Source organism: Lissotriton helveticus, chromosome 3_1 (assembly GCF_964261635.1).
Source record: "Lissotriton helveticus chromosome 3_1, aLisHel1.1, whole genome shotgun sequence".
Taxonomy (NCBI): Eukaryota; Metazoa; Chordata; class Amphibia; order Caudata; family Salamandridae; genus Lissotriton; species Lissotriton helveticus.
Window position 1 is genome coordinate 1600588958 of NC_136061.1, and position 27177 is coordinate 1600616134.

The following is a 27177-nucleotide window of genomic DNA, read 5'->3' on the forward strand; positions in this document are numbered from 1 at the left end:
CAGATTTCTAACTAAGCAGTAGACAAACCTTGCATTTTGATAACAACTCTAATAGCAAATGGGCCACAGGGAGACCCTATTATACACTGTATGTAAACTGTTATCAATAATTACAACCCTTGTCAGGGTAAAACCTCCACGTCACAAACTTAAGTTGAGCCCACACCACTGATATCTGTGGCATAGAGTAGACAGTCTTGGCTTAAGGCAATGTGTAAAATATTTAAGCAGTACCAAAACAGTAATCAAGTTAAAATTGAAAACAATACAAATCCCAAACTGAATTACAAACATAGGATACAAATTAAAAAACGTAACAGCATTAAAACAACAAAAATACAATAAGAGGAAACTGAGATAATGAGTTTTGAAATTATTAAGTAGAATTAGAGCATAAAAGCACAGAGCACCCGGTTTAGTCACTGGTCGCCTCAGATCAGTGCCTTGGTGTAATGTGAGAAAGACCGCGATGGAGTGCAGGTCGGTTGCACCAACCAGGTTTGTCCTGGTCAAAGATTTAATCTTCTGACTTAGGGCCTGATTTAAGGCCTAATTTAGATTTTGGCAGACGGCTTGTGTCGTTACAACGGTGATAAATATCCCATCCACCGAAATATAAATCCCATTATGTCCTATGGGATTTATTTTTCGCTGGACGGGATATCTATCACTGCTATAATGGAGTAACCTTTCCTCCGAGATCTGAATTAGGCCCTTAGATCTTGGCGGATGGGTTACTGCGTCACAACGGTGACGGATATCCTGTATGCCAAAATATAAATTCCTTAGGATATAATAGGATTTATATTTTGAAGGGCCGGATAACTGTCACCGTTGTGATGGAGTAACCCATTGGTCAAAATCTATATCAAGCCCTTTGTCTTTTAAATCCCATTCCACCAAAGGAGACCACTTATACAGGCTGCTTGCGGGACTTGAGGTGAGGCACTTAAAGATTCACAAGTTGTCAGCCAAAGGCCAACAACAGAATCCAGTGCAAGTCCAGGTGCCACTGGTCAGCCGGGTACCTCCAGGAAAAGGCCTCTTGCACCGTGTTATCTCCCTGTAGCCCCCACAGGAGGTCAGCCAACTGCCCCTTGGAGTCCACTTCTTTGTCCTGGGTACAAGAGGGAGCATGCTGTCCTTCAGGGATCATCTGAAGGGTTAGCGGGTCCATTCCTCTTCTGATCTTCTGCCGGCCCGAAAGCGTTCTGAAGTAGGTGCCTGAAGGGGCCATATATGCATGGAACAAACTAAGGTATGGTAGGGTAGGGTCTCTCCCGAGCAAGTCCTAACCAATAGGGCCAAACTGCAAACAAACCCCAAATGCCATGTCAGGCCATTTTGAAGATGGCCAAAAACCTTTGGTGGCACTAAACTTGGTCTCTGAGGGCTGGGGCTGTGTGTGACAGTGTACTATGGTAACCCTACTGCCCTGCAAATCACAAAGAGAGTCTAAAGGGAGTGTTTAAAATACTATATAAAATACAAAAAGACACACAGTCTCTACAACTGATCTCTGGAGAACATTTTCATCCTCAATTTGGCTTTCTCCCCTCACAAACCGCCCATGGAGCAACAGTGGGCCACAGATGTCCTGTTTTCTGGTTTGGAAAAGTAGGCTTGAATTGAAGCAGAACACCCAATTCTTGTGGGTGAACACAACGGTGGACTCCTACCACAACTTTTGTGGGTCATTGTCGATTTAATTTTCATTACTTCCACTTTACTTCAGCACTAGTATTTGACAGAGTAACTATTTTCCGATAACAGTCCTGAAGAATGCCTATAACCGCCTTGTAAGGTCACAAGCCTGACAGAAATATGTTGACACCTCTCAAATTGGGTTGACGTTCCTGCTCCCCTCTTAGTTTTAACCTATCCCTTGGGGGCACCACAATTAAAATAGTTGTTCTGCCACCAAGAGGTAGTTTCATACTCCCTTACACTCATCTTACACTCTGAACAACTCCCTCTAACTCCTGACTCTCATAGAGCCTCAATCACAAATAAAATCCCTTATTTAAGAGAACTGCAGCCAGCAACTATAGGTCTTGGTGTGAAGAGGAACCAGATGAAGAAGCATACCACCTGTGGGTAGTTGCAAGTTACTATTCTAAATCAAGGGATTTGCCAACAGTACAGCATATACCCCCAGGAGAATGATCTCCGGAGATCAGTAATACAGTGTGTATGTTTTTGTGCTGTATAATCCTTGTATCTTCCCGCATCTAACACAAAATCCAGTATGGAGCAGTTACTGTAATCACAACAAACACGGAGACAGATTAGTGGTAGGACCAAAGCAGGGTCCTACAGCAACCAGGCAGTGGAAAAACAAGAATTGTCTTTGCATCCTGGTCTCTCCTTCTCAAGTGTGCCCCAGGTGTTATATGTAAACCGAGAGACAGAGGTCTAGTAGTACAAAAGCAGCGTCCTTTAGCAACCAGATAATGGATACAAAGAACTGTCTTGGCATCCTCTTCTTTCCCTTTCAAGTATGCCACAAGTGTTATATGTAAACCCAGAAACAGACTTTTGGTAGGACAAAAGCAGGGTCCTTCAGCAACCAAAAAGGGGATCAGTAAGAATTGCCTTTGCATACTGCTCTCTTCTTTTCATGTATACCCGAAGTGTCACATGTGGCTCAACAGACCTGTCAAGCAGGATTTGACACTGTGCTGTCAAAAGAATGCCGACAAGACCCACTTTGCAAATTCAGTAGAACTCAGAGGAGTCATCTCTGCCCATTCAGGTCTGGCTATTGTTTGCTCCTGGGAGACTTTTCTCATCTTTTTCACAGCGATTCAAGACTACTCACAGGCTGGGAGATGCTAAAGAACTATTGCAAGTTAGCTCACAGCAACTTCAGGCAGTGAAAAGATAATTTTCTAAACGTTACTTTTCTCTAATATATATTAAAAATCCGTTTGCACCACAGAATGTGACTTTTATTAACTATAAAATATAATTACTTAATTAGTTTTCCAACTAGTTCCACTCTCAAGATACAATAATACTATTTTAATCTGCATTCTGGTTTCTACATAGGTCAACTTGGATTGCAAAAGTGAAAATAGCTTTTTGGGCCTTGTCAGTAAAGGGGCATGGTAACATTACATTTCTACATGTCCCGTTTTTAAATACCATATACCCTGCCTTATGGGCTACAAGGCTTAAAGAGGGGTGACTTATTAATATTTTAAAAGGGAGGTTTAAAAGAGAATACCATATAATAGGGATTTATAGGCAAGCTAAATATAGCAAATAGGAATATGCCAATTCAACCATGTTTCAAGGGGGAGCATAGGCACGTTACTACTGGTTAGCGTAGATAAAGTGCACAAAGTTCTAAAGCCAATAAAAATATAGGGTCCAGCAAAAGGTGAAAAATCTGGGGTGACAATGCAGAATGCAATTTCCCACAATCAATCCCTCTATTTTGAATGGGCAGACATTTGGATGTACTGTATGAAATATTTGCCAATTTCACAACAGCCAATAGGTTGAATCAATCCACATTGATATAGTTCCTACGAGCTTTCACACTTTTAAAATTCAGTAAAATCTCTGACCTCTATTTGTCGAAGCAGTCAAAACAGTGGGTAATAAATTTATGATTAGCAGCGGAGACTTTATGATGAGACTGGATCAGTAAAAGTCACAGCAAATTACTTAACGCATTACTCTATTTTAAGTGTTAGTTTACAACCTCGTCATTTCACACAGCAGGCAAATACAACTTCTAGAAACAGGTGGTGAGATAAAGTATAACCCTTACACAGACAAATAAATATCCCTCTTTCACATTCCACATCACACTGCGCTTGATACATGCCTGAAGGATATCATGTACCCGATAGTAATAGCACAGGAACTTTCAATGAAGGCAACACAGAGAATAGAATTATATTCCTATCTAATACACCAAACATCAAATTAGTCAAATGAGTTGTCCTATAGATTGAAAGCTGTGCAGTTTACAGTGGTAAGTGCAAATCGTTACAACAGAAATGAGCGAAGTGTGAAGGCGATTTGCCTCTAATTTAACTGGATAGGAAGATTCCCATTAGTTCCGAAGCAGTCTATCCTAAAAACACTTTTAAAGATATCAAATGCATACACTTATGGTGTCAAACACTTAGAGGAATTTCAATATCTAATAAGTTGGGAACAGCCTATCACCACTTATCAGAATACATTTTGTTTACAGTGGGTGCCTTGCAAAACAAGTGTGAGGAGCTGGTTGACGCAAACTGTTATTTTTACTTTGCAGTTTAGTGAATTATTCTTTGTTAACCAATCTGTCCCTCAATATAAATGTGCTTCTGGTGTGCTCCTTTTGTCTGTAGCATTGACATAACCAGTTCCTAGGATCAGCCATAAACTGAATTTTTTGTGAATAGAAGATATGAATATGTAAAAATTAAATCAACATCCATCATTTTGCTTTGGCTGCTCAGTCAGTTCCTCAAATTAAAGTAATTACGCATCCCCAAAAAAGAGATATACAAAAGATATCACCAGTATTGATTATCTGGAATAATTGGGGTTGATTCACAAAAGTAAAGTCAGATGAAAGACTAACTTTATGACTTTCGGTATTCACAAAGGGCATTTACGACTAATAAATGCCCTTTGTGAATATCGAAAGTGGTAAAGTTAGACTTTCGTCTCACTTTACTTTTGTGAATTGGGCCCATTGTGCTTTTATCCCTCCATCACTTAGAAGTGGCTCACATAGTAAAAACTTAATTCTTTTGGAAGATCAGGGCAACTTTACTAGCCATAAAAGATACAAATGTTTATTGTAATACAATAAAATGATGCCAAGATTTATATAGTTTTACTTTCTTTTTCCTATCAAAAAAGTTTAGATCTAATCGTTCCATATCCCAGAATCTGCATGTGTAGTGTATTTTTGTTCGAAGCCTGTGCTTCTTTTGGCTTAGTATTTCAGTAAAGGCAGATATGTATCTCAAAGAAGTTCAAATAACCCATGCAGATTGTAATTGAATAAGAATAACACAAATGGACAGAATTTAGTGGTAACGTCCGCATTTTTATAAATAGCTAAAATAATAACTTTTTGGCAGTTTAAAAGTATCCCCAGTTTTAGCCAAGGATGCTAAAATAAAAAAGGGCAATTGTCCTGTGGTTCCTCATTCTCACATTCACGCAAAGACTGTAATACAAATCTCATTCCACCTAACATCCATTGACAAACCATACAGTCCACCTCAACAAAGTGTTAGCGCTCACCTTCATTTATATTGTAATCTGTAATCACAAACCAAGATCCCCTTGCCATGACAAATCAAAGGTTCAGCAGCTTCTAAAGCCTGACATAATGTATCAAGAACAACCATTTATTCTGGAACCAACTGACTGAACAAAGACTCTGGTAGAAGCTAAAGCCAAAAAGAGGAATGGAAATGCTCTAGATAATGCTTATCCTGAATGAATATCTAATTGTTGACACAATTCTGCATCACTACAAAAGTCTTATGCGCATATGTTTATGTTTTTTATTGTTTTTCTTTCAATTCTCTTACCCTTACATTTTACCAATCCTTGGGTGTTCCAAGGGTCTATAGCCGTACAATTTCTCCGGTGACCAATTGTATTCCTGTTTGCCCCTCAGGGCCACTTTTCTGGCAAAAAATTAAATAAAATCTGCTGTGACAAAAACAGGCAGATTCTATGCCCTTAGTTACAGACAAAGCTGTTATAAAAACCTCAAAAAATGGTTACATTCCCTATACAAGTTGCCATATATTTTCCAAAAATAAGAATACCAACCTAGAAAAACATGTAACCTTTACCGCATTTGTGTACATGTTGTGCATTGCACAAAGAACAGCAGAAATGAGGTGCACCCTCAAGTGAGGTAAATCCTCTTTAGTGTCATGATTCAGTGCAATTGAAGGTACACAGAGTTTTATGTCACATAATCCTCTCCCTTGTGAGGTAATGTGAGGTAATGGAACAATGTTATTATTGTTTGACAGCATAGTGTCACCTATCCGACTATTTATTTTGATTCGAAGTCCCAAAGCCAAAAGAAATACTCAAACTAGCCCAAAACACCTTAGGGAAAACCGATGGCGATAACCACCTTGAAGGGCTGTTACTGCTCAAGGATTCCATTACTGCACACTCCATTGGGAAAATCTAATTTTCGTTTCACAATCTAAATAGAATTCAATTGGCCTTATTTTCAGGTATTTAACATCATCTCAATAATAATGTTTTATGTCTTCTCCAGCTCTGAGCTAATAAGAAATTAACATGTTCTTTAGTCTGTACTTCATAACTCTGTCCCATAAAAATCTATTAAGCAACACTTGATCGTTCAGAATGAATTGAGCAAAGTTTAAGTGCCCTCTTTTAGAACCTTCAAGTGGAAAACTTTTATGTGAAATGCACATTTTATACCTGGACTGTCTTTCTTTGTAATTCATTTTGGGTATGAAATACACCGGAAGACGCCTAACATTACCCTTAGGCATACACCTTTAAACTCCTGCTGGAATAATAGTATATAACAAACCAAAGTTTGCCAACATCATAACCACACGTCTCCAATCATGTGCTTGGCTTGATGTGTGTTGCATACTCCTAGACAACCAGATTACTATTACATCCAGTAGGTTTTCTTAACAAAACATTATCTTCATTCAGCAACTGTTGTCACAGGAGGAGGAATCACAGCCAACACATTAGGAATATCTGATACTATCTCATCCGCCAGAGACTGCTTCAGAGTTTGCACTTTCAAAATAAGTTCAACTATAATTATTTTGCTATTGTTGAAAATTCACTACTTAATCCTTCTTCTAGAGTTGTGCTCTGTGGTACCTGATCAAATTAACAAAATCACAGAAAACTAAAACACATTATCCAAAACTATCCGCAATTTTTCATTTTAAGAAATGCATTTACCCTGAGAAATCGTGGAAACTGCTCTAAAATACTAAAATGTGGAGAAAAGAAAATGCCATAATAACTAACATGAAACTGTAGCATGGAAGCTCCACGGGAAACCATGCAGAGGAAAAGTGAAGCTGCATCATGAAAGGAGAAGAGAATGATAGTTAAGAGACAGAAAAAAAAAACGCTCCACTGATCATTTTAGATATTACCGTTTTAGGTGTTTTCAATTTTAAAAATACAACTTTTGACATAAAAGTTGTATATCTATGACTGCGATAACATGCATTACATTAGCCCGTAGTCACAAACTTCTCAAAGAGAGGCAAGAGTAAGCTAGGACTTGCATAACTTTCCTCAAAGTCAATTTTCCATCAATTTACATTTGAGGAATTGCTATATCGCTGAAAGTTTACATGATGGGTCATTAAATTAGCCGATGCCACTCCTCTTTTTCTTTTAGTGGAAATCGTTTGTATTTTAGAGTTCACTCTTATATTGACCAAGGGAAAATGAGGGTGTTCTAGATACTATGCATAACTATATTGACAACTTATTATTTATTTGTTCTGAAGTGCAGATAATGCGTGTGTGAAATGTTTTGCAAATGTTTGGAGTAACCATAAAGTTCCAACTCTTCTGGAGTTCATTCCATTTACGTTCACCTGTCCTGACTTCTCGAGAACGACGACTATCTAGTCTTAATCTGCATAGTACTTTCAACACTAATGGCAGCTTCATACACAAAATTACTGTGGTTACGATTTTAGCAATTAAGTCAAAATATAGCGCATAGTTTGAAGCTTTTTCGAGTCACAAGTCCACCCACGTCTGGAAAAAGCTTTATGAATAAGGTCCAACAATGTTTACAATTTTAGATGAAATTAAAAGGTTAACTACATGTTCTCTTCATCAAATTCGCTGAAAGAACATACAGCAGAATACAGTTCAGTAGTCTCTCTTTCCTTAGTTCCTTGAAGACATATTTTACTGCCATATACCATTAATTGTTTTGCTGTGTAATGTGTTTCAGAAACCATCGTACAGCATCCGAAAAGGAGCCAAAGGATACTTTGTTTCCCTCATGTCAACTGGAGAAAATGTTCAAAACGTCTTTGGCCTTCGGCCTTTTATGAGTAATGCATTCAGTATTTGGAACCTAAACTTTACACCACTGATTGCCTCCAACCACATTTAAAAGATTTCACAATCACAGACACAACTCTACACTACCAGGACCTTTCAGACAAAAATAAACCACACTTGCACCCATCGTATTTATATTTGTATATACTTTTACAGATAAAAGAAAATAGTGGAAGTCTTCACTCACATTGCTCTTATCTTAAAAGAAAATATGGGATTTCTTTGAATTCTCCAAGGACACCTGTAGTATTCTTTGGAGGCAGTAAATGTCGCAAATTCTCAGGAGTACTAGTTAAAACAATTACTCATTTGGAAATGTAACAAGTGCATGGAAAAATGCATTCATTTTTTAATTTGCCCCTGAAATACCCACAAACCGTCGCTGTGAGATCTACTCACAAGTAACATTACCATCCATATTTGTGTAATTCTTGTGGAGTAGAACTGCTAACCAGTCTATTTTCATGAAGATAATTCAAAATGTTAATGTACACTTGTTAATGCTGCTATTTCAAATGTGTGCCACTTGAATGCGTAAGCAGCTTTATGAATTGGGACTTCGTTGTTAAAATAAAATTAAAAACTAGAAGCTAAAAACTCCGTCGGAATGGTTGTGGTGTTGATTTTTTAGGAACTGTGGGCTTAACAAGATCTAACATTGGGCTCAGAGCCTACCCAAGCCTTATCATTGGTTGGTTTTGTCACTCTCATGTGCTTGCTTCTTTTAATGCCTTGCCTTTCTCCTGTGCTTGTCCTTCCCCTGGAGCATAGCCTCTTTATCATCCTTTAAATCGGCTAGCTTGTATCCTTCCACTATAACTATACCTTGGACCCTCACCATGCACAGCGCCGTCATCAATTATGTCAATCCAGATGTCGCAGTGATGTTATGAGTGATGGCATAGTTCAGGTCATCAGTGATGTAATATGTGAGGTAATAAGTAGTGCATGGAGAGGGCACAAGTTATACTTACTTAAGTTAACTATGGAATTTCAGTGTTTTATTTTGTTTAAAATTAAATCTTCTAGCTGACATTTTCACCTAATTATAGCATCACATTAATCTTTGCATTTTTTCAATGAATTTCTCCGTTTTTGTTTATGTAAAGTAAGATATAATCACCATATCCAACTATAACATCACTTTAACCTTTTTTTCTAGTGAATGTGTAGGTTATTTTTTACGCAAAGTAATATTTTATTACCATACCTTACTAGGCCTATCATTGCAACTAGGTACTGCTCCCAAAACCCAGCTGTGCATGGCCAAATGCCATGCGCAGCATGGAAGTCGCAAAGGCCAAGACTCCATTGCAGGCAGAATCCCTTAGTTCTACAGTGCCTCAAAGCCTGCCCTTTTTTATTTCGTGCTGTACTATTGTAAAAATACACTGGGGTCTGTGATGAGCCCTGCAGTAGTATCATGGTACCACAGGCCTTAAACCAGTCTTACAAGCATGTGTGAAGTGTTCAGAGTTCCTGAATACGCCCTGTCCGTGTGGCGCTCACAATGGCTGCAGCCAAGATGAGGTAAGCCAGCTGCATGCGGTCCAGGCGGCTTCACTCAGTGGGTGCAGAGTCTCTCATTTGCGGCTGTGCTCCTGAAGCAACCGGAGGCTTTCTGCAGCTCCTTCTGTGTGTAGGTGCTTGTTCAGTGCCTGAAGGGGGTGGGTACAATGATCCTGACATAGGTCCCTCGCCTGGGTGATGGTGGTCATGTGCTCCCTAGGCACCCTCGATTCCCTGACAGAGGGCAAAACTAGTCACAGTCCTTGGTGCTCCCGGTGACCCTCTCTAACATACGGTCAGTGCTTTAAATGGGCCGGTACTGTCCCGTACGGAGTACTGGCACTTTTTTATTTTGAGAGGGAGAGTACAGGCACTTTTCAAGAGAAATGCTATACTTTCAAGTGGAGAGTACTGACATTTCTCAGAAACAAGCAGGTACTCTTGTACAGAGTACCTGCACTTCTATTTTCCCATTTCAAGCAGTGCATACAGTGCCACCGCTACTAACTGTTCATGAGCTCCGAGCCGACCAGCACTGTGAAATTTTCCACGGTGGTCCCTCCTGGCATACAGGGTCGCGGTCTCACTACAGCACAGGGCTACGGCCCCTCCACACGGAAGTCTTTTCCCCGACGGCCCTTCCGGGCATACAGGGCAGCCGCCTCACTACTAAGCACTGGCTATGGACTGGTCTGAGCAACATGATGCAGCTAAATTCCTGACGGACCTCTTTCCTGGCATACGGGGTTCACTGACTGTCCTGTACAAGAACAACGAACCGAACGGTGCACTAGCCATTTCCTCACACTTCGCACAGGTAGCCCTCTTGACAGGGCTCTCCACAGGACCTAGCTCTGTCCAACACTGTTGTCTTCCTCACAGGGCATAATGATTTTGGCAAGCAGGCAGGTGCTGGTACTCCAGGCTCCAGAGCTGCTGGGCTTGGATTCCCTGGATGATGTCCCCGCACCAAACAGGGAGAGTAGAAGGCCTTGGCCCCCAGTCCTGGTCCAGGCAGAAGTCTTGCAGAGCTTCCTCTCCTCACATAGCCTATCTGGCTGCTTGGCAGATGACACTTTGTGGGGTCTCAAAATCCCCCTTTTATAGTTCATTTTCAGACAACAAACGCGATATACTGTCTGAGTCTTTGAAGTTTTATGTTAGAGTTCTGAGTTTTTACGTGTCTACTACTCTGCTCCCTCTCCCCTCTTGAAAAGCAGTCTGTCTTAGTAAGAGTGTCTCAAAAGTTGATAGTCCCACAACACAGGCCATGGAAGTGACTAGAGTTCACACCTGGATGTCAGTCACTTTGATATTTGCCTCAAATGGTTAGCCCAGGGCTCCCAGCCCTACTCTTAATGATTCCCTTATCAGTCCCATCTCCTTTGTGAGATTTGTCCAGTTCCCTTCCTTGTGGCCTCTCACTGGATCAAACTTTGAAGTGTACTGGGGAAGCCTTGTTCTCCCCTCCTCAGTGTGTTTCCCACCCAGCTTACAGAAATGTAGCAATAAACAAATCTGTCTGGGATAATTTTTCTACCTCCTCTCCATGTTTCACCATGCAGGGCTGGATCGTCCAAAATGAAACCCATGGCCCTTCATGTATTGTACCATCCACAAGCACATATACACTCAGTACATGTATGTTTACGTGTCTACTACTCTGCTCCCTCTCCCCTCTTGAAAAGCAGTCTGTCTTAGTAAGAGTGTCTCAAAAGTTGATAGCCCCACAACACAGGCCATGGAAGTGACTAGAGTTCACACCTGGATGTCAGTCACTTTGATATTTGCCTCAAATGGTTAGCCCAGGGCTTCCAGCCCTACTCTTAATGATTCCCTTATCAGTCCCATCTCCTTTCTGAGATTTGTCCAGTTCCCTTCCTTGTGGCCTCTCACTGGATCAAACTTTGAAGTGTACAGGGGAAGCCTTGTTCTCCCCTCCTCAGTGTGTTTCCCACCCAGCTTACAGAAATGTAGCAATACACAAATCTGTCTGGGATAATTTTTCTACCTCCTCTCCATGTTTCACCATGCAGGGCTGGATCGTCCAAAATGAAACCCATGGCCCTTCATGTATTGTACCATCCACAAGCACATATACACTCAGTGCATGTATACAGCATACACACACTGCACGGTGCTGTACTCTCTATGTACTGTACCACTCATAGGCCCACATACAGCCAGCACCTGCATTTAACATGCATGCACTGCCCAGCACTGTATCCTTTAATTATTGTACCACTAAGAGGAACATAAACATCCAGCCTATGCATTTAACATGCTTGCAATGTACCCTTGTTGTATTTTTCAACTCACTGGTATACATACATTCAGCATATGCATTTACCATTCACACACTGTAGGGTTCCTGTATTGTACCATTCACAAGCATACATACATCCAGCATATGGATTTAACATGCCCACACTTTACCCTTCCTGTACTGTACAACTTGAATGTACAGAAACATCAAACGCATGCATTTGTCCTGCACTCACTGTACAGCAGTACATTTTTCAGGTACTGTACCACTCATAGGCACATGTACATCCAGTATATGTATTCACCATGCACGCACTACTCAGTACTGCATTATTCTGTATTATAACCCTTTCCAGGCGCACATACGCAAGTGCACATATACCACCTCTGTGCTGCGGAGCACTTCACACAAATCTACTGTAGGCCAAGGGTGAGTCAAACACACAGCAGCGGAACTTTAACAATGATTGAGCCTGTAGGCCTCATGCCAGTGACACAGGTTAAAAAGGATCTGTTCACTTCTACTGATCAATACACAGTATGCTGCTGCCACCACCATGCTGGGGCTGTGTAACTCCTGGTGAAGGCAGTAGCCTTCCATCATTATGAGGGGGTAAACAACCTTTACAACGCAACTTTTACATCGCAGAGCCTTTGCAACGCAAGCATTACAACGCAAACTATTACAATGCAAACTATTACAACGCATTGCTCTGGGGGCGCTATAGGATAGGGAATAGGTTAATTTACTATCCAATAACCTTCCCTAGTGTCCACGGGGACTGGAGTTGGAATAGTAAATTAAACTATTCACTATCCAGCACCCCAAAGCACTATGCGTTGTAATGGACTGCGTTGTAATACTTGCGTTGTAAAGGCATGCAATGTAAAAGCATGCGTTGTAATGTCATACATCCTTATGAGGGTAGTGCTTTAGGTGTCCCTCCCAATCCAACAAGATAGCAATCAGTGACACAATCCTATATCATGGCGCACACGCATGATCCATGTTTGCCTATAACATCAAAAATCAGTGTTAGGGATCCACACTTAAGTACAGTTGGGCACTCAGGACAGGGGTGCACATCTGTTACCATGCAAAGGACTTTTCCGCCCCAACACACATTTTATTTTTATGGACAATTCTTCGTTGCCAGCAAGAGCATGCTTGACAGCCAACTATATCAGTCTAATCTTTTCCAGAGCATCCAAACCGTTGGACATAAGTTTTTCTCAAGACTGTTTCTTTATTCTTGAATAGAGAATTAATAATAAGCGTTATCAGACTGTTAAACTCTGGAATGCAAACAAGTCTGAGTTCCATCGAATATCTTTGATTTGGGTGTCAATTAGTTAATCTAACTGAATTGTCTCCTTTCCCTGCGTGCAAAATAATCATCTGTCCAAGAGCCATATGTGTTCTCCCCAATGTCATCATCGGCAATGCCATCCCCATCTGGGTCAACTACAGCTCGAACAGAAACCAATGCCAGTGCAGGGCCAGCGCTTTCCTCATGGTTCTACAGCTACAGGCGAAGAGCTTGATCCACCTTCAGCTCCCAGACCCTCAATGTCTTGAGTCAATACAGATAGTCTGGAAGTATAAAAACGCATCCTCAACGCACAGGCTTATTAGAGTGGGAAGGACATATCCAAAAATTACTATTTTAATAATCAGAAGAAGATCTTTGAAGTTAAGGATATGCTCAGATGAGTTAAAGTTAAAGAAAGAAGACCAGCCTGTGTACTTGCTATTGTCCTCTTTGAAACTGCAACAATAAGATCTGGCTATCAGTTACAAAACACAAATGATAATAGAGATCGAATTGAAAGAATGCTTCGGTACAGTTTAAATATAGACCTTGGTACAAAGGTTCAGGATAAGCCAACGGAGGACCCCGAAGAACCAGCAGATGATGATGGAGAACCAGATGAAGAAGATTTGGGCATGGACGCAGAAGGCAATGAACAGACGGTAAACATCCTTTTCCACGAATGCGTTACAACCCATTCCATTAACCCTCATTTTATACTCCACAAAATCTTTTACAACGCAGTTACAACACATTCCCCAATGCAACGCCCCGGTGGAGTTAGAATAGCAAATTGCCTTGTAATGGTGAATGCGTTGTAATGGATTACATTGTAAAGCCCTGCGTTGTAAAAGATTCTGCGGAGTAAAAAATGTGAGGTAATGGCACGCGTTGTAAACGCCTGTGGAGTAAAGTGTCCTATTCTGAACAGACTCTAAACCAGACAAGACAGACACACAGGCATCAGCAGAAGTGAAAGATACATTTTAGATGCTAAACTTGCTGTTCGAATTTTGAGTGTCTTGATTGTGAGGGGTGACTATGGATCCAATTTGTTTAACTGTAAAATGTTGGGGAGGAGACGATATATGTGTACATGTTTTTGAAATTATGTTTTGTTTTTGGTTTTAAACATTCCACCAGAATGTAAATTTACTCTATTTAGGATGTAAAATCTACTCCTATTAGTAATACAGCCATTGGCTACGGTAGAGTTTAGTACACAAGAAGGAAGGAACAATGAAAAACAACACCTTATGAATCTGCTAAGGTGATCCTTGTGTTACATCCTGCAAAGCCGAATCGAAACCCCAGCTGTCGTCTTTCTAGGCAGTCTGAGAACTCCCCTAGGATACCACACTTCTGAGTAATTGCGAGTCCAAAGCTCTAAAGATTACATCATACTATTAGTCACTCTCACCCTACCAACAAGGTGCACTCTCTTCACAAGCTAAGGCTGAGCGCCAAGCCAAAGCACCTACCGAATGAGTGCCTTCTCCCATAACATTGCACTAATTAGTAGCCATTACACTCCCCCCTAGGGTGACCACCCATCTGTAAATTTCACAGACCGTCCATTATTTGGGTGTCACGTCTGTTGTCCGTCATCATTTCTTTTATGGGTGCCTTTTGATCGCAATTTTGGGGATTGCAGCAAGCAGTGCTGTTCCCCTGAGGGAAGCCCCAAACGTTTTAAAGCACTCACTGTTAGAGCCAGCTAGCACTTCTCTTATGAACTCTAAAGGCTGCAGCACCCCTCCCCTACCTCGCACAGACTGTGGACTAGCCCATTGTCATTCTGTCTGCGGCTGATGATCACATACAGCAAGACAATGGGCCCTATTGTAGTTACAGCATGTGGTGTGCCTTCTGCTTCGGCCTTTGCTACACCATTCTGCCTCTGCCGATGAACAATGCTGGTGGACTATGCTACATTTTGAAATATCCAAAAAGGTTAAAGGCAAACACTTCTGAGTTCTTAGGTGCCTGCAAGTTTCAGGACATAACAAAAATGTCAATTTAACTCTGGTGACTAATCTCTTGGAGAGATCTATGTTTTGCCTAATCTCAGTTTAGACTCCTCATAAAGTAGCGCAGAGGGATAATGTGCCTCTTGCAAATCACAAAGTGTAATATGCAGATCAAAGAATTCATTTGAATATTAAATATTTATCAGTAAGAACAGCCCCAACCACTATGTTATGTTTTAAATACTGAGTTTGTATTTCAGCAGGACAAGCACTCTTAACATATAGTCAGGACTACTGGAATTATGCTATGGGCAGACATTGCGTTTTTCACATAAATATTGTTTGTCGCATTTGCCACATAATGCATCATCTACTGCATAATCTGAAGATTCTAATTTGAAAAATAGTTTCTAGCTCAAATAGTCCAGAAGTTACTTAAATCAAAGTGTCATGTGTTGCAAAGGCCCTTTGAAAAGGTTGACTGGTCTCCTTTCTTTTACATATTGCTATATTTGGGTGTTAAACTGGTACTAATGAGGGGCAACCTATACCTAGAAAATGTTAACAAGTGTACAAATTAGAAAATAATGTAGTAATACTATTACAAAAATTGCCGCATTAGGAAGTAACCAGGAGAAATAACCAGCCTTAGGTAGGTACACCCTTTTGGCACAAACCAATGTTTACTAGTGTTTGTAAATGTGGATTTACATGTAGATACATGGGTAGATGCATAGAACGCCCATGCACCACCCATGTAACGCTTACCTGACAGAAGGTAATGCAAGGCAGGGCTGTGCACTGCATTGTGCTACTTTAAAAAAAAAAAAAAAATCCGTATTGGTGCCGGTGTGTGCTAGAAAAGCTTATTTAAACCTATTTGCCTCATTCTTGAAACAACTTATCTTGATAACTGAAAACAACCTTACCATAGAGTGCTGCCAACAAACAATGACTGGTAAAGATGACAGAAGCTAGCTGATCTCGCAGCCCCTTCAGAGAGGGCAAACAGCCTAAGTTCCTAAAACACTGCTGCACTTGGGGATAAGCAGAAGATATTCTCATGCAGTACCGAGATATTTCAATCAACACCTGGGAAGTGAGAAAAAGTAACACTAGAGATCACGTACTGTCTTTAAGTAAACAGTGACAGCACGGAGTTTGTGCACATGTAAGTGACCAGGATGTTCAGTGTCCTTCAGTGTCCACAGGCCTACAGGTCCTCAGAGGGTCATGTTCACTCTTAGGTCTGACATCTATTCACTATGAAGGACCTAAGACAGTGAGGCTCTTGCTCATCATTAGTAGGTCCTATGACTACCCACTGACCCTAAGGACCCATAAACTGATTTCCACTCTCTGGTCCGCTGAGACTCCTACTCAGAGATATCTCTGAGGATCCTGCTCATACAGAAAACCCATGAGATTTCTGCTTACTTTTAGGTGTCCTTACAATTCTGTTCCCTCCCTGGTGTCTTGGAATCCTGCTCAACATTAGTTCCGCTTCAATCCTTGTTCACCGTTAGGCCCTATATCTCTTGCTCAATCTTATCTGGAAGCTCCTGTTTACCCTCAGGACAGTGAAGATCATGCTCACCATGAGATTCCCTGATGTTTCGGTTTACTCCCATCTTTCCCAGTGCTCTACAATACACAAGGACCCTGAGGTTCCTCGCATCACTGGATTTCCAAAGCTCCTGCTGACCCCTAGGCCCCACAGACTCACTCTTAGATCCCCTTATGCTGTGCTCAACATAGGTTCTCACGGCTCCAGTTTACGCTCAGGCCCCAAAGGTTTCGACCTCACCCTTAGTTCTCAGAGTTTTGACATTACCGAAGGGCAGTTTGGTTTTGGAACTTGTATGTTTAACCTCCCCCTTATTAGTATCAACACTGCAGCATAAAAACCGGAGCACCCTTAGTAGGTTGCAGATGACAACACTTCTAGCTGTGCAAGTGCGCATTCGTCATCCGATCTAAGGAGTAAGTACCATTTTGGACACACTGGCACAATGTAGAAATATGTTACCCAGTAAAAAAAAATTGGTTCTACAATTATAATGAGTTTCTTGTTATTTTCAAAATCACTTTTTTTCTAGACTAACCATAACAATTTCCACTTCTAGTTGAACAATGGAGAATATTCCACTCCCAGACACTAAAAAATGGTGTGTGCCAGTGACTAGTAGTAAGGAGGCGTTTATGCCCCCCTGGTCAGTCAGAGACCGAAGGCTGCACACTCTATCTGCTTAGCACCCAGAATGTGACTTACTACTATGACCTCTACACACAAATATAAAAATGTTTATCAAATTGAAACCTCTGAGATACCAACATGCTACGAACTTGAGATTCACAGTCAGATTGTGGCCCTTCGCAAGCCTGGACCTATCAAATGACCCATGTTATGAGATGTCATAATAACTTTTCCAGTCCTGGGGTTTTCCACTAATTATTGTTTTGAGTGATAGGACTCAGTTAAAATAAACCAAGACTACAAGTTACACAATGTACCGATGTTTTAACTGAAAGCTTGGGCCCCTGTGCTCCCAACAGTCACATATCTACTCTGCCGCACTGCCAGCTGTGCTCAATGTTGGCCCAGGATCACTGGATCGATGCTTTATTTCAGGGATATTCACTATGTAAAAGATTCCTATTTGCATTCACTTTATGAAGTAGCTCAGATGGATATCCAAAAACACTGTCATTCAAGGATATTGCCCGGGGGGGCCAAGGCTTGGCACAACAGGCCCTATGTGTTTCACATATATGAAGTGTGCTCGCACAACCACCTTGTGCCACCTTGTTTAATGAAGAACTGAAGAACCCTTCCCTTTACAAAGCTCTTAAATAAACATATACAAATGCATAAACATTGAATCATTTCCATGTGCCCTCATATTCCTACACTACTATCAAATCTTTCTTCAGAGTAGTCATCTCATTATGTAAATTTTAAACTACCAACCCCCAGGTATATTTTCCTACTCGCAATGCAGAGGTGCTTGGCATCAGTTTGAAACTGCACCAAATGACTATATTCGAATTATCTAAACTGCTAATTTGGCTCTTTGGCTGACATCAAAAGTCAAGGCCGCTAATAAGCAGCTACAGCTCTGAGGTAGCAATTCAGAAACAGCGCCCGTCAATCCCCTACTAATTTACTCAAAAAGCTCAATGTGCAGAGAAATGCTGCAAAAAAAGGCCTAGAAGAAGTCCAACTTCCAAATCAAGGTGAATTTGTGTTTTGTTGGGCTCCCGGAGTCTCTCTTGGCTTAAGCAGTACAAAACCTCAATAGATATCTCTTAAACGTTGTCTTCTAAGTAGACATACATTTTTTTTATTGTAGCTGCGAAAAGCATAGCGGTGTAATACTGCATCAATAAGCAACGTCATTGTCTTTAGAGACTCAACATAAATGGTGAGGAAACTGAAGGATTTTCGATTATTTTCATCCAGTCGCCACCACTTCAATATTATTGAGAAAAAATGTGTTTTAAATCCCCCTATGGCAACCAATGAAATTACAGATACCACAGACTGGATTCATCTCTTGATTATCCCATACACAAATCCTGCAAAACGGATGTTTACATTCGGTGGCAAAATGTTAGAACTGTTGTGGTGTGTTTATTCAAAACTGCGAAAAAACTGCTCAAACCAAGAAATAAATAAATGTGTGATAAGGAACAGAGGCCTGCCTTAACAAAAGAAAGAGAAAATACAGTTTTTCACCCTGGCTCGCCTGTTGTGCTGTTCCTCTGCAGACGGGCAGCAGCAGGTGCAGCTCCCCTCTTCCCCTCCCCCTGTCCTCTCCACATTACCCCTCAATCAATTGGTTCTGCCTTCCTCCAACCAGCCGAAGCAACCCCCAGAGTACGAAAGTTCATGCTCTCTTTGACAATGGAAAAGAAAGACAATCATCGTCGCTGGCTCCTAGGCCAGAAAAAATCTTTATTGTGTGTAAAAATATATGTTTCTGTAGGCATGCCAAAAAGAAGCAACACGGTCTACCTGGAACTAAAAAATGAGCACGGGATGTTCGTTTGAACGTATTTTATTTCGAATCCCTTTAACTTAAAACGCCTAGGCACGATTACTTCAGTCATAAATAGTGTAATTCGCCTGAACGTATAAAGGTACTTTATGTCTAGATTTTTTTTCTTTAAATTAAAGAAATGCTGTCTGCAACATTTTACTATGGTTTGGCTCTGTGAGTTAAACCCATCTGTCGTGGCTATAAATCAGCCCCAAGTTATAAAAGAGTGCTGATTAAATGTACGGGGAGCAGCGAGGGGGGAAGCTTCGAGCACACAAAAGAGGGGGCTTTTGCAAAAAAGCAGGAGGGATGCCTTTGTTAAAGGCCCACCGGGTAACCAAGAAGACAATCATTTCATTCAGCCTGTAAATCTCACACACATCAGTCCTCTACACATACATGGGGGTGTTCTGCATTCGCAGTTTGCTTATTGGAGGTTTTTTTGGTTGAAGCTTTTGATGTAATAAGTGCCTTGATTCGAGAAAGCTCTTCAATTTTTTATCTTTCATTCATCTTTGGGGCTTCAACAACACACTCCTGTCTTATTTTGTATTCCCGTCTTAACAATTTGCACGTGGTTATGTTTTTGAAACCAGAGGTGGTGTGTGACCCACCATGCATAAACAAAAAACACTGCAGTCTAACGCTTCGTGAATTAAAGGGGCCATTCGGCGAATTAGGTCACAATGTCTCAAAACCCAACGGACATCATCCAGGGAAGAATCCATAATACGTATTGTTCGTGGTTATTGTTAACGCAGGATTAGATAAAGAGAAATGTCTTCTCTTCACGGATAACCCTTTAAAACATTGCACATCTGTATCTATATTCCTCAGACGAAAAGTAAATCGTACTGTAGAAATACACGAGAGAAATAAAGGTTTTGAAAATGAGTTTCCTAAACAGCGCGTGGTAACATGAATAATGTTCTCAATATCTTAAACCACTCCCTGGAATTCGCAGACCTATACGAGCAGTGTCAAAAGTGAGACCACAGCTCCAACGTGCTCAGTGATATTTGATGACAAAACATTTGACTAAAATTAACCCTTATGATACGAGGGGATACAAAATCAGTTTGTGGACTACATGTTTTCCATCTCGTACACTTGTATAAATAAAAGTGTTGCATTCTAGAATTATAATATAAATCATGTGTCTAGCACAGGTCAAAGTGTCCCAAACTGTACCAGGTTTTTAGTACAACCTATGGCTTGCTAAATTACTATAATTTATTTGCATAGTTTGTAAATGGGGTTTAAGTGACTATCCTGAAAATCTACAACTGCTCTCTTAGGCCTAAGTGTCACAACCTGGCCTACTAATAAACATATTACTCTAGCCAAAATAGCCTTCTGGGCATAGCATTTTTAGAGCACAGAATTATTTTTTTCAATATTCTCCAGAATTCACACTGGGGACTCACACAATTCAAGATCTGGTTAAGAGATCAAACAGATATAAATCTCAGAGCTTACCAATAAATAAAGCTATCATCTTACTTCGAATGCAACGCCGTTTAGAAATAAGTTACCAACTATTCTAATTATTCATTTTAAATAATGTTAAAGCGTCACCAATGGGTTTATGTGGAAACCACTATTAGTTTAGCATGGGTCGGTAGCCTTTTCATTAAATTCTGTGCAATATCAATAGAAGATATGCATGTATTGTAACAGAAAGAAGGGAGAGGATGTGGCCCATCGGCCTGAGCTGCCTACTTTGGCACCTGGGAATTTGGTTCGAGTCTCGGTGTCAGCTCAACATTCTGTGCGAACTGACGTTAATGATGTAACTGGTGCTCATGTAATGGTTGCGGGTTGGGTACGCGCTGTGTAAAAACGGTGTGTGTGTATATAATACATAGACATATATATAGATATGTATGCGGGTGTGTGTTCAGCTGAACATTTTGGCTTCTTACCTCGAACCTTTTCCCCCACCCCCATATAAAAATAAAGTTTGATTTCCAGACAATAATAACGCCTGCCCTTGGTGGGTTTAACATGTGTATTGCGTAGCGCGGTGGGGGTAGGGGTTCGGCTGATTTAAAAGGTCCTACAGGCGGCTCAATCGCCCTGCTCGCCTAACGGACGGTCGTCTGCCCGAGGAGGGTGGGAATAAAATGCGAGAGCTAACGGCTTCTTCCCGCCCAGCACCGCTCGGCGTTCATTGGCTGACGGGACAATAGAGTATGCGCGAGACTGGCAAGGCGGCGGCGGCGCGTGCAGTGCTCGCGCTCTTCTGGACCAGGCGTCTCGCGCTGCCCCAGCTGCATCCGGCACACAGTCATGCCACCTCTATGCGCGCTCCCGCCTCTGCTCTCGTCCCCAGTGCCTGTCGTGCACTTCCACTGCATTTTGCATGCTCAGAAAAAAGATGTGAAATATCTCGTTCGTTCAGGGATTCCTCTCGATCACCCCCCAACCTATTGATATAAGCTATTCATGTGCAGATCTGACCTCCTTGAAAGCCTGCCCTCATTCTGGGGGACACCAGAAGGAAGGGGGTTTTTGGAATGTGAGCAGCGCATCCGCACCCGCTGGGTGCTTTCAATTGCAATAAAATGTGTGCGAGTCGTTGAATCCTACCGACCACGCCTCCTTTAGCAATTCTACATCTTCCAACCCATCCAAAATTTACAGTGCACCACCCCCTCCCTAATCATTAAACAATACCAATGCTCCATCAAATGCAACCTCGGTTCGCCTGGGTACGATAATAACGGAAAAATCAAATATGTCCATCCTTCTAGGTCATGTGGTACCTGTTGGCTCAACCATCTCCATACTCCTACCCCACACACCATAGATGGCAATATTTCGAAAACAATCTAAATATAAACAAGATTTTCTTCATTTTAAGCCATTCTCGGTTTATTAAAAAAACTCCTCTAGACTCATACACCACTCTCCATTCTGCCCAGTTAGTTGTGGAGCCCATGTTTCCCTTATTAAGACGAGCTGTGTTGAAAAAATAAATATATAAAAAAAACTGAAACCCCTAGACCGAATAACTGAGCTAGTCCCATCTCTTCATTTTTCATATATACCTGTAATCTATGACTACAAGGGCACGTTAAAGTAAGCACTCCCAGGAAAGAAAAACTCACCAGGAACAGAATTCAACCATAACATCTAGAGCGGCAGACCCAGAGCCCCTGGTCCTCCACCCGCCCCTTCACCATCCATGCTGCAAACACGGAATTCAGCGCTCGCTGACACCACAAAGTAGGGTTTCGTTCTAAAATGGAACATGTCTCACAAGATCCTGACACAGTTGCAGCAAGAAAAAATATATATAAATATAAACATAGAAACCAAGAGTCAACAAATGAAGGGGTGCTGTTTCACTAGCTTGGGCATCCTACACCAGAAATCAATTGTTTATTTTAGTTGTAGAACTGTACAGTTTTCGCGCAGGATTCAGTAACAAATTTCACCTGAACACAGCCCAAACTCTCTCGTGACATGCACGATCACACCAGAGTGCCAGGTGGGGACAACCAGCTGGGGGCATAACATATCTTTATTTTCACAAAGTGAATACGCCGTGATATCTTATATCACAAACAAAATAGCATGCATGCGAACAAGAACCATCCACTCCCCTAGCCATGACTCTCCACCCCTGCCCTCTTGAGATTTAAGGAAGGCACCACTTTACACCAACGCAATTCGTATTCAGCCCAAAGATCCTGCAGTAAAACCAATACTATATCACCCTAGACAGCTGACAATCCGAAAGCCAATGCCCCCACCCTTACTGAGCATGCACACCAATGTCGCCTGGCTTCTTTCGTAAAACTGTATTTCTGCCATTCTTACAGCATTAGACTGTACATCACAGCTACATATTCACATGCAGCCCCAGAACATTAACACAGAGATGAAGGTATTAAAGAAATACGATGCACTGTTCCAAATTCCAAACGCATAGAACACATTGCTCCAGCCAGCCGCACAATATAGGACACAATCAGCAGCAACATACAAATAACCCAGGGCAGTGGATGTGCACATAAATATTAATATATACAGAAATACACACAATGGCTGCATATAGCAAGAGTACTGAAAAACAGAATATGATAGTTTTATCAAATTAAAAGGACGAATACAGGTGCAGCACAGCAACTAACTAACACGCAGATTGCTGACAAGGGTAGTGCTAAAATACAATCAAGGATGTACGTCAAATGGCTGTGAATTCATGGCCTCGACATAATTACAAATAACTACATTTAAAAAGAAGAAAGGGGCCAGTGCTGTGCTTGAATGGAACATGCCTCCATAATTGAAAGGCGCACAAACATCCAGGGATGTGTCTACGAACTGCATACGTAGTACTGAGAGCAAAAAATAGAATGAAGGCAAAAAATATATCCAGGGGTACTCATGACTCCTCCCATGCGAACCAAGGCTGCCGGTTCTTGTATCTGCATCAAAAATGCCAAAATAAATCCGGGACTTTCCGTGAACTATGAACAAATAAAAATATGAACTGCAAAGAAAAATTAAATAAAAACGCCAAGCGAGGAATCCAGAGCTCGCTGCTGCCTCTAAGCCCATCTCTATCCATCCATCCTCATTCTGCATGCAACCCAAAAAATACAGTGCAATCAAAACCATTATGCACTCAGACAAGAAACGATCAAAAAGGCAAAATGCGATTTTGCAAATAAACGTGTACCTGCGGTTCCCAGCAAAAGCCAAGTCCAGATGAGTTCCTGAGTTTGCAGCATTGCCAGTCTGCAGATGGGCAGGGGCAGACAGACCTTTCTGGTGATGGCTCTCGTTTTTTTCTTTCAGCAAAAATCAGGGTTGTTATATGCACTTCCTTTGCAAACCTTTAAGGCACCCCGATCCCGGTGGGTGTTTACTGCTTTCCGGTTTTTTCCCTCGGATTGTGTGTATTTTTGAGGGGGGTCCTTTTTGCTGTCTGCGGCGCTGTTGCCTCCACTTGCTGATTCCGAGAATGAGTGACAGTCCTCGCGCCACCCTAAGCACGCGCTGCGTCTGACGAGGAGGGATCAATGCGCGCAGACGCGCGCTCGCTAGTCGGCACAGATTTCATCTTGAGAAGGGGCGCGCGCGCGACTGTTTGCGCGAGCACGGGGCTCTTGTATCCCTCCGCGTGATGTAAAAGGAAAGTGCGCGCAGCGCATTGAGAGAAGGCACGAGAGGACGGGTCCAGGAGATGGTTCAGGAAGGAGGACTGGCTGGGTGGGGCTTGCTGCAAAACCCGGACAGGGTAGTCTGTGTTGGCAGGAGTGACTGGTGCTCCCTGGCAAGTGTGATGCGCCAACTCTCAGTTGGTCCCAGCCTTTCTCAAAACAGGGATCTACCTACTATCATCAACAGTATATTTTCTTGCCATCTGCGTCCTTTTAAACGGAGGCTTCAAACTTGTTTTTTTACACTGCGTGTGCTGTAGGAATATATATGTTATATTTTTAGTGTGCCCAGTCTGCCTTAATTTTGAAGATAATCACCTGTGATTTTAGCAAATCATTTGGCACATTATAAAAATATCTCTAAACGTCACCTATATTACCATATGTAGTGTCCTCCTCAGCCTGGTATCAGGTAAATAAATCACACCACACACGGAGCTCAGTACTACATGTCTTTACTCTCTAGAGTATATAACCACTAAGTAACTCGTACTGCGTCATGAATTTTATTAACCACACCCAGTGACATACGTCACTAAACGGAGTCCATTGGGGACCATTAGGTTCCCACGCTCTATAATACACAAGACACTGCTTCTCCCTCTTTGTTAAATAGGAAGCATAAAACAAAATATATATCCATCGCAGTTCCTCTGATGGAGCAAGGATTCGCACGTAAAGCGCCTTGCTTGTATTCATGAACCTCGAATAACCCTAATTAAACTAATCCATCTTTTTGTTTTATTAATTTACCCCTTATTCTGACATTTTGGGTGTCAGAGAGATGCTTGCTTATGTGTTCTCTGATCTTGCTTGTTACTTAAAATGGCTGCTGCTACGCGGGAATTTCTACTGCGCATGCGTCGGTCATACCCATGTGGCGTGACGTACTCGCAGTTCTGGTGGGAATCTGTTGCACTTGCGCATAAGAGCTAAAATATCTGCTTTGTGTTCTCACATGCCTGAAGCTTGAATTGCTGCTTTTGATATGCTGTTCGTTCTGCATTAATTCTAAGCCTGTAGTTATTATAAAATAATGGGAGTAGTGTAGAGATTCATGGTATACAGTGATTCATTTTTTTCTGTGTTCCATACAACTGTTTCTTTTCCATTTTATGGTACATTACGAAATATGGCCTGCTATCCTTTGCCGCCCTCCATCTTGAGTGAAACTGAGTCTGCGCGAGATCTGCGAGTCTCCCGAAGCAGATGACCTTTGAAATACTGCCAAGGAGCTGACTGACTGAGAAGATGCTCACGAGAACTTCACCTTACAAACTCTAGACGAATACAATGTATTTGTAAATAGAACATGTATTGTTGTACAAATGAAGACATCATGAGAACCTGAAGTTCGATGGGCGTATTCGCAAAATGCAAATTATGAGCTTGAAAAAGTCAAATCCTAGGTGGTGTGATGACCTGTCCTTTCTATTAACCAATCGATATTGGGGATCCTTACACTTGCAACATTTGGGGGGTGGTACACTGACCTGAAAACAGTATAACTAGCCTAGGTTTAGCTAGAGAATTTGTCCGACTTTTCCGAATAGCTGACCTGTCACTGACCTAACGCACTCAATAGCTGATCAAGAAACAGAGGTGCTGCGGAGCACTCTGTCAGATAAATTCACAGACCCAGTCGGGGTTTTGGGAACCTAAGTGCTGGCGAAGCTCTTTGCTGGGGAATTCGATAACCCATTCGGGGTTCTGACTGATAGCTGCAGAGAGGGAGTAGCGCAGGCGTTGCAACTGAACTGCGGGTGCTGGTCTGAACTTTGGTGGTCTGGTTCTGATCCAAATCTGGGTTTCCTGTCCTGGTTTCCATACTGCACCTGCTGGCCTACTGGCAATCGCTTTCCTTGGGGTTTCTTCTGTCTTTAACTGACCCATGGCCAGGGTTGGTCTCCACACCGTTCTAGGTAAATATAAATCTGTGAGGGAAACACACTTGCGTCCCTTTTCCTTTACCCTTTCCTGAAATCTTGCTAAAGTTATAATTGCATATGTTCCTTTCTTTTCCCCTTCCCTTGTGACAAAATACTGAAGTCGTGAAAGTGCCTTTATTAGCATGTTCCATTTTCCCCCTACCTTATAGTTGGATACTAAAGTACGGTCTCTGAATAAATAGATGTTCCTTTTCTTTACCCTCCCTATATGGTACTAAAGTGGTCATTCTGAATTATTAGCGTGTTCTAATTTCTTACCCACCTTATAGTTACATGGTGAACTTGGTTTTCGTCATTTATTGTTCCATGTTTCCTTTTCTTACCCATCCTGTAGGAAACAATAAACTGTGACATTCTAGCCTGTTCCTTATTTTCCCGTCCTTTAGAAAACACCATTTCAAGTCTGATTCCAAGACGTTTATTCTCAGTATACTCCTTTTTCTGACCTTCCCTTCAGAATTCTAAATGGTTGGCTTTATATTCTTCTTACATAGTTATACGCTTTTCATGATTCTGGTTATCGATAGTTTACTTGCTGTGAACCTAATGCTTACAACTCTTGATGAAGAATAGATACAGGTTTTCAAAACTTCCTGAGTCTGTGGTTATTACACGAGTGCAAATATTATCATTGTTATGGTATTTCTGTTGACTGCTTATCTTTGCAGCTAGCTCCCTAATCCATTGTGATCATAGGTACCGGTGACAAGGAGTGGTAAGTCTAAGGTATAGGAAATAGTTAGGAATTGGATTACTGATAGTAGAGTGTAGGTTACCCGATTTATAAATATGATAAATTGAATTTATGGGCCCAAGTGTACATATGGTAAAATTATAGTCGGGTGACCGGCGTGCTCTATCAGTAATTTTCT

The 27177-nt window shown here is 41.5% G+C and overlaps 1 protein-coding gene across 6 annotated transcripts in view; it reads right to left on the reverse strand.

The window, feature by feature from the left end:
- Positions 1-24206, reverse strand: part of NCAM1 (neural cell adhesion molecule 1) — a 792292-nt gene extending 768086 nt beyond the window's left edge. For 2 of the 6 annotated variants that reach the window (XM_078682367.1, XM_078682366.1), the window contains exon 1: positions 23873-24199. In XM_078682367.1, the coding sequence (XP_078538493.1) occupies positions 23873-23924 (52 nt within the window). In that variant the 5' untranslated portion in view covers positions 23925-24199. Of the gene's footprint in view, positions 1-23872 lie in introns of all 6 variants that reach the window. The other 4 variants (XM_078682361.1, XM_078682362.1, XM_078682363.1 and 1 more) reach the window with 4 other exon arrangements.
- Positions 24207-27177: the final 2971 nt, after the last annotated feature.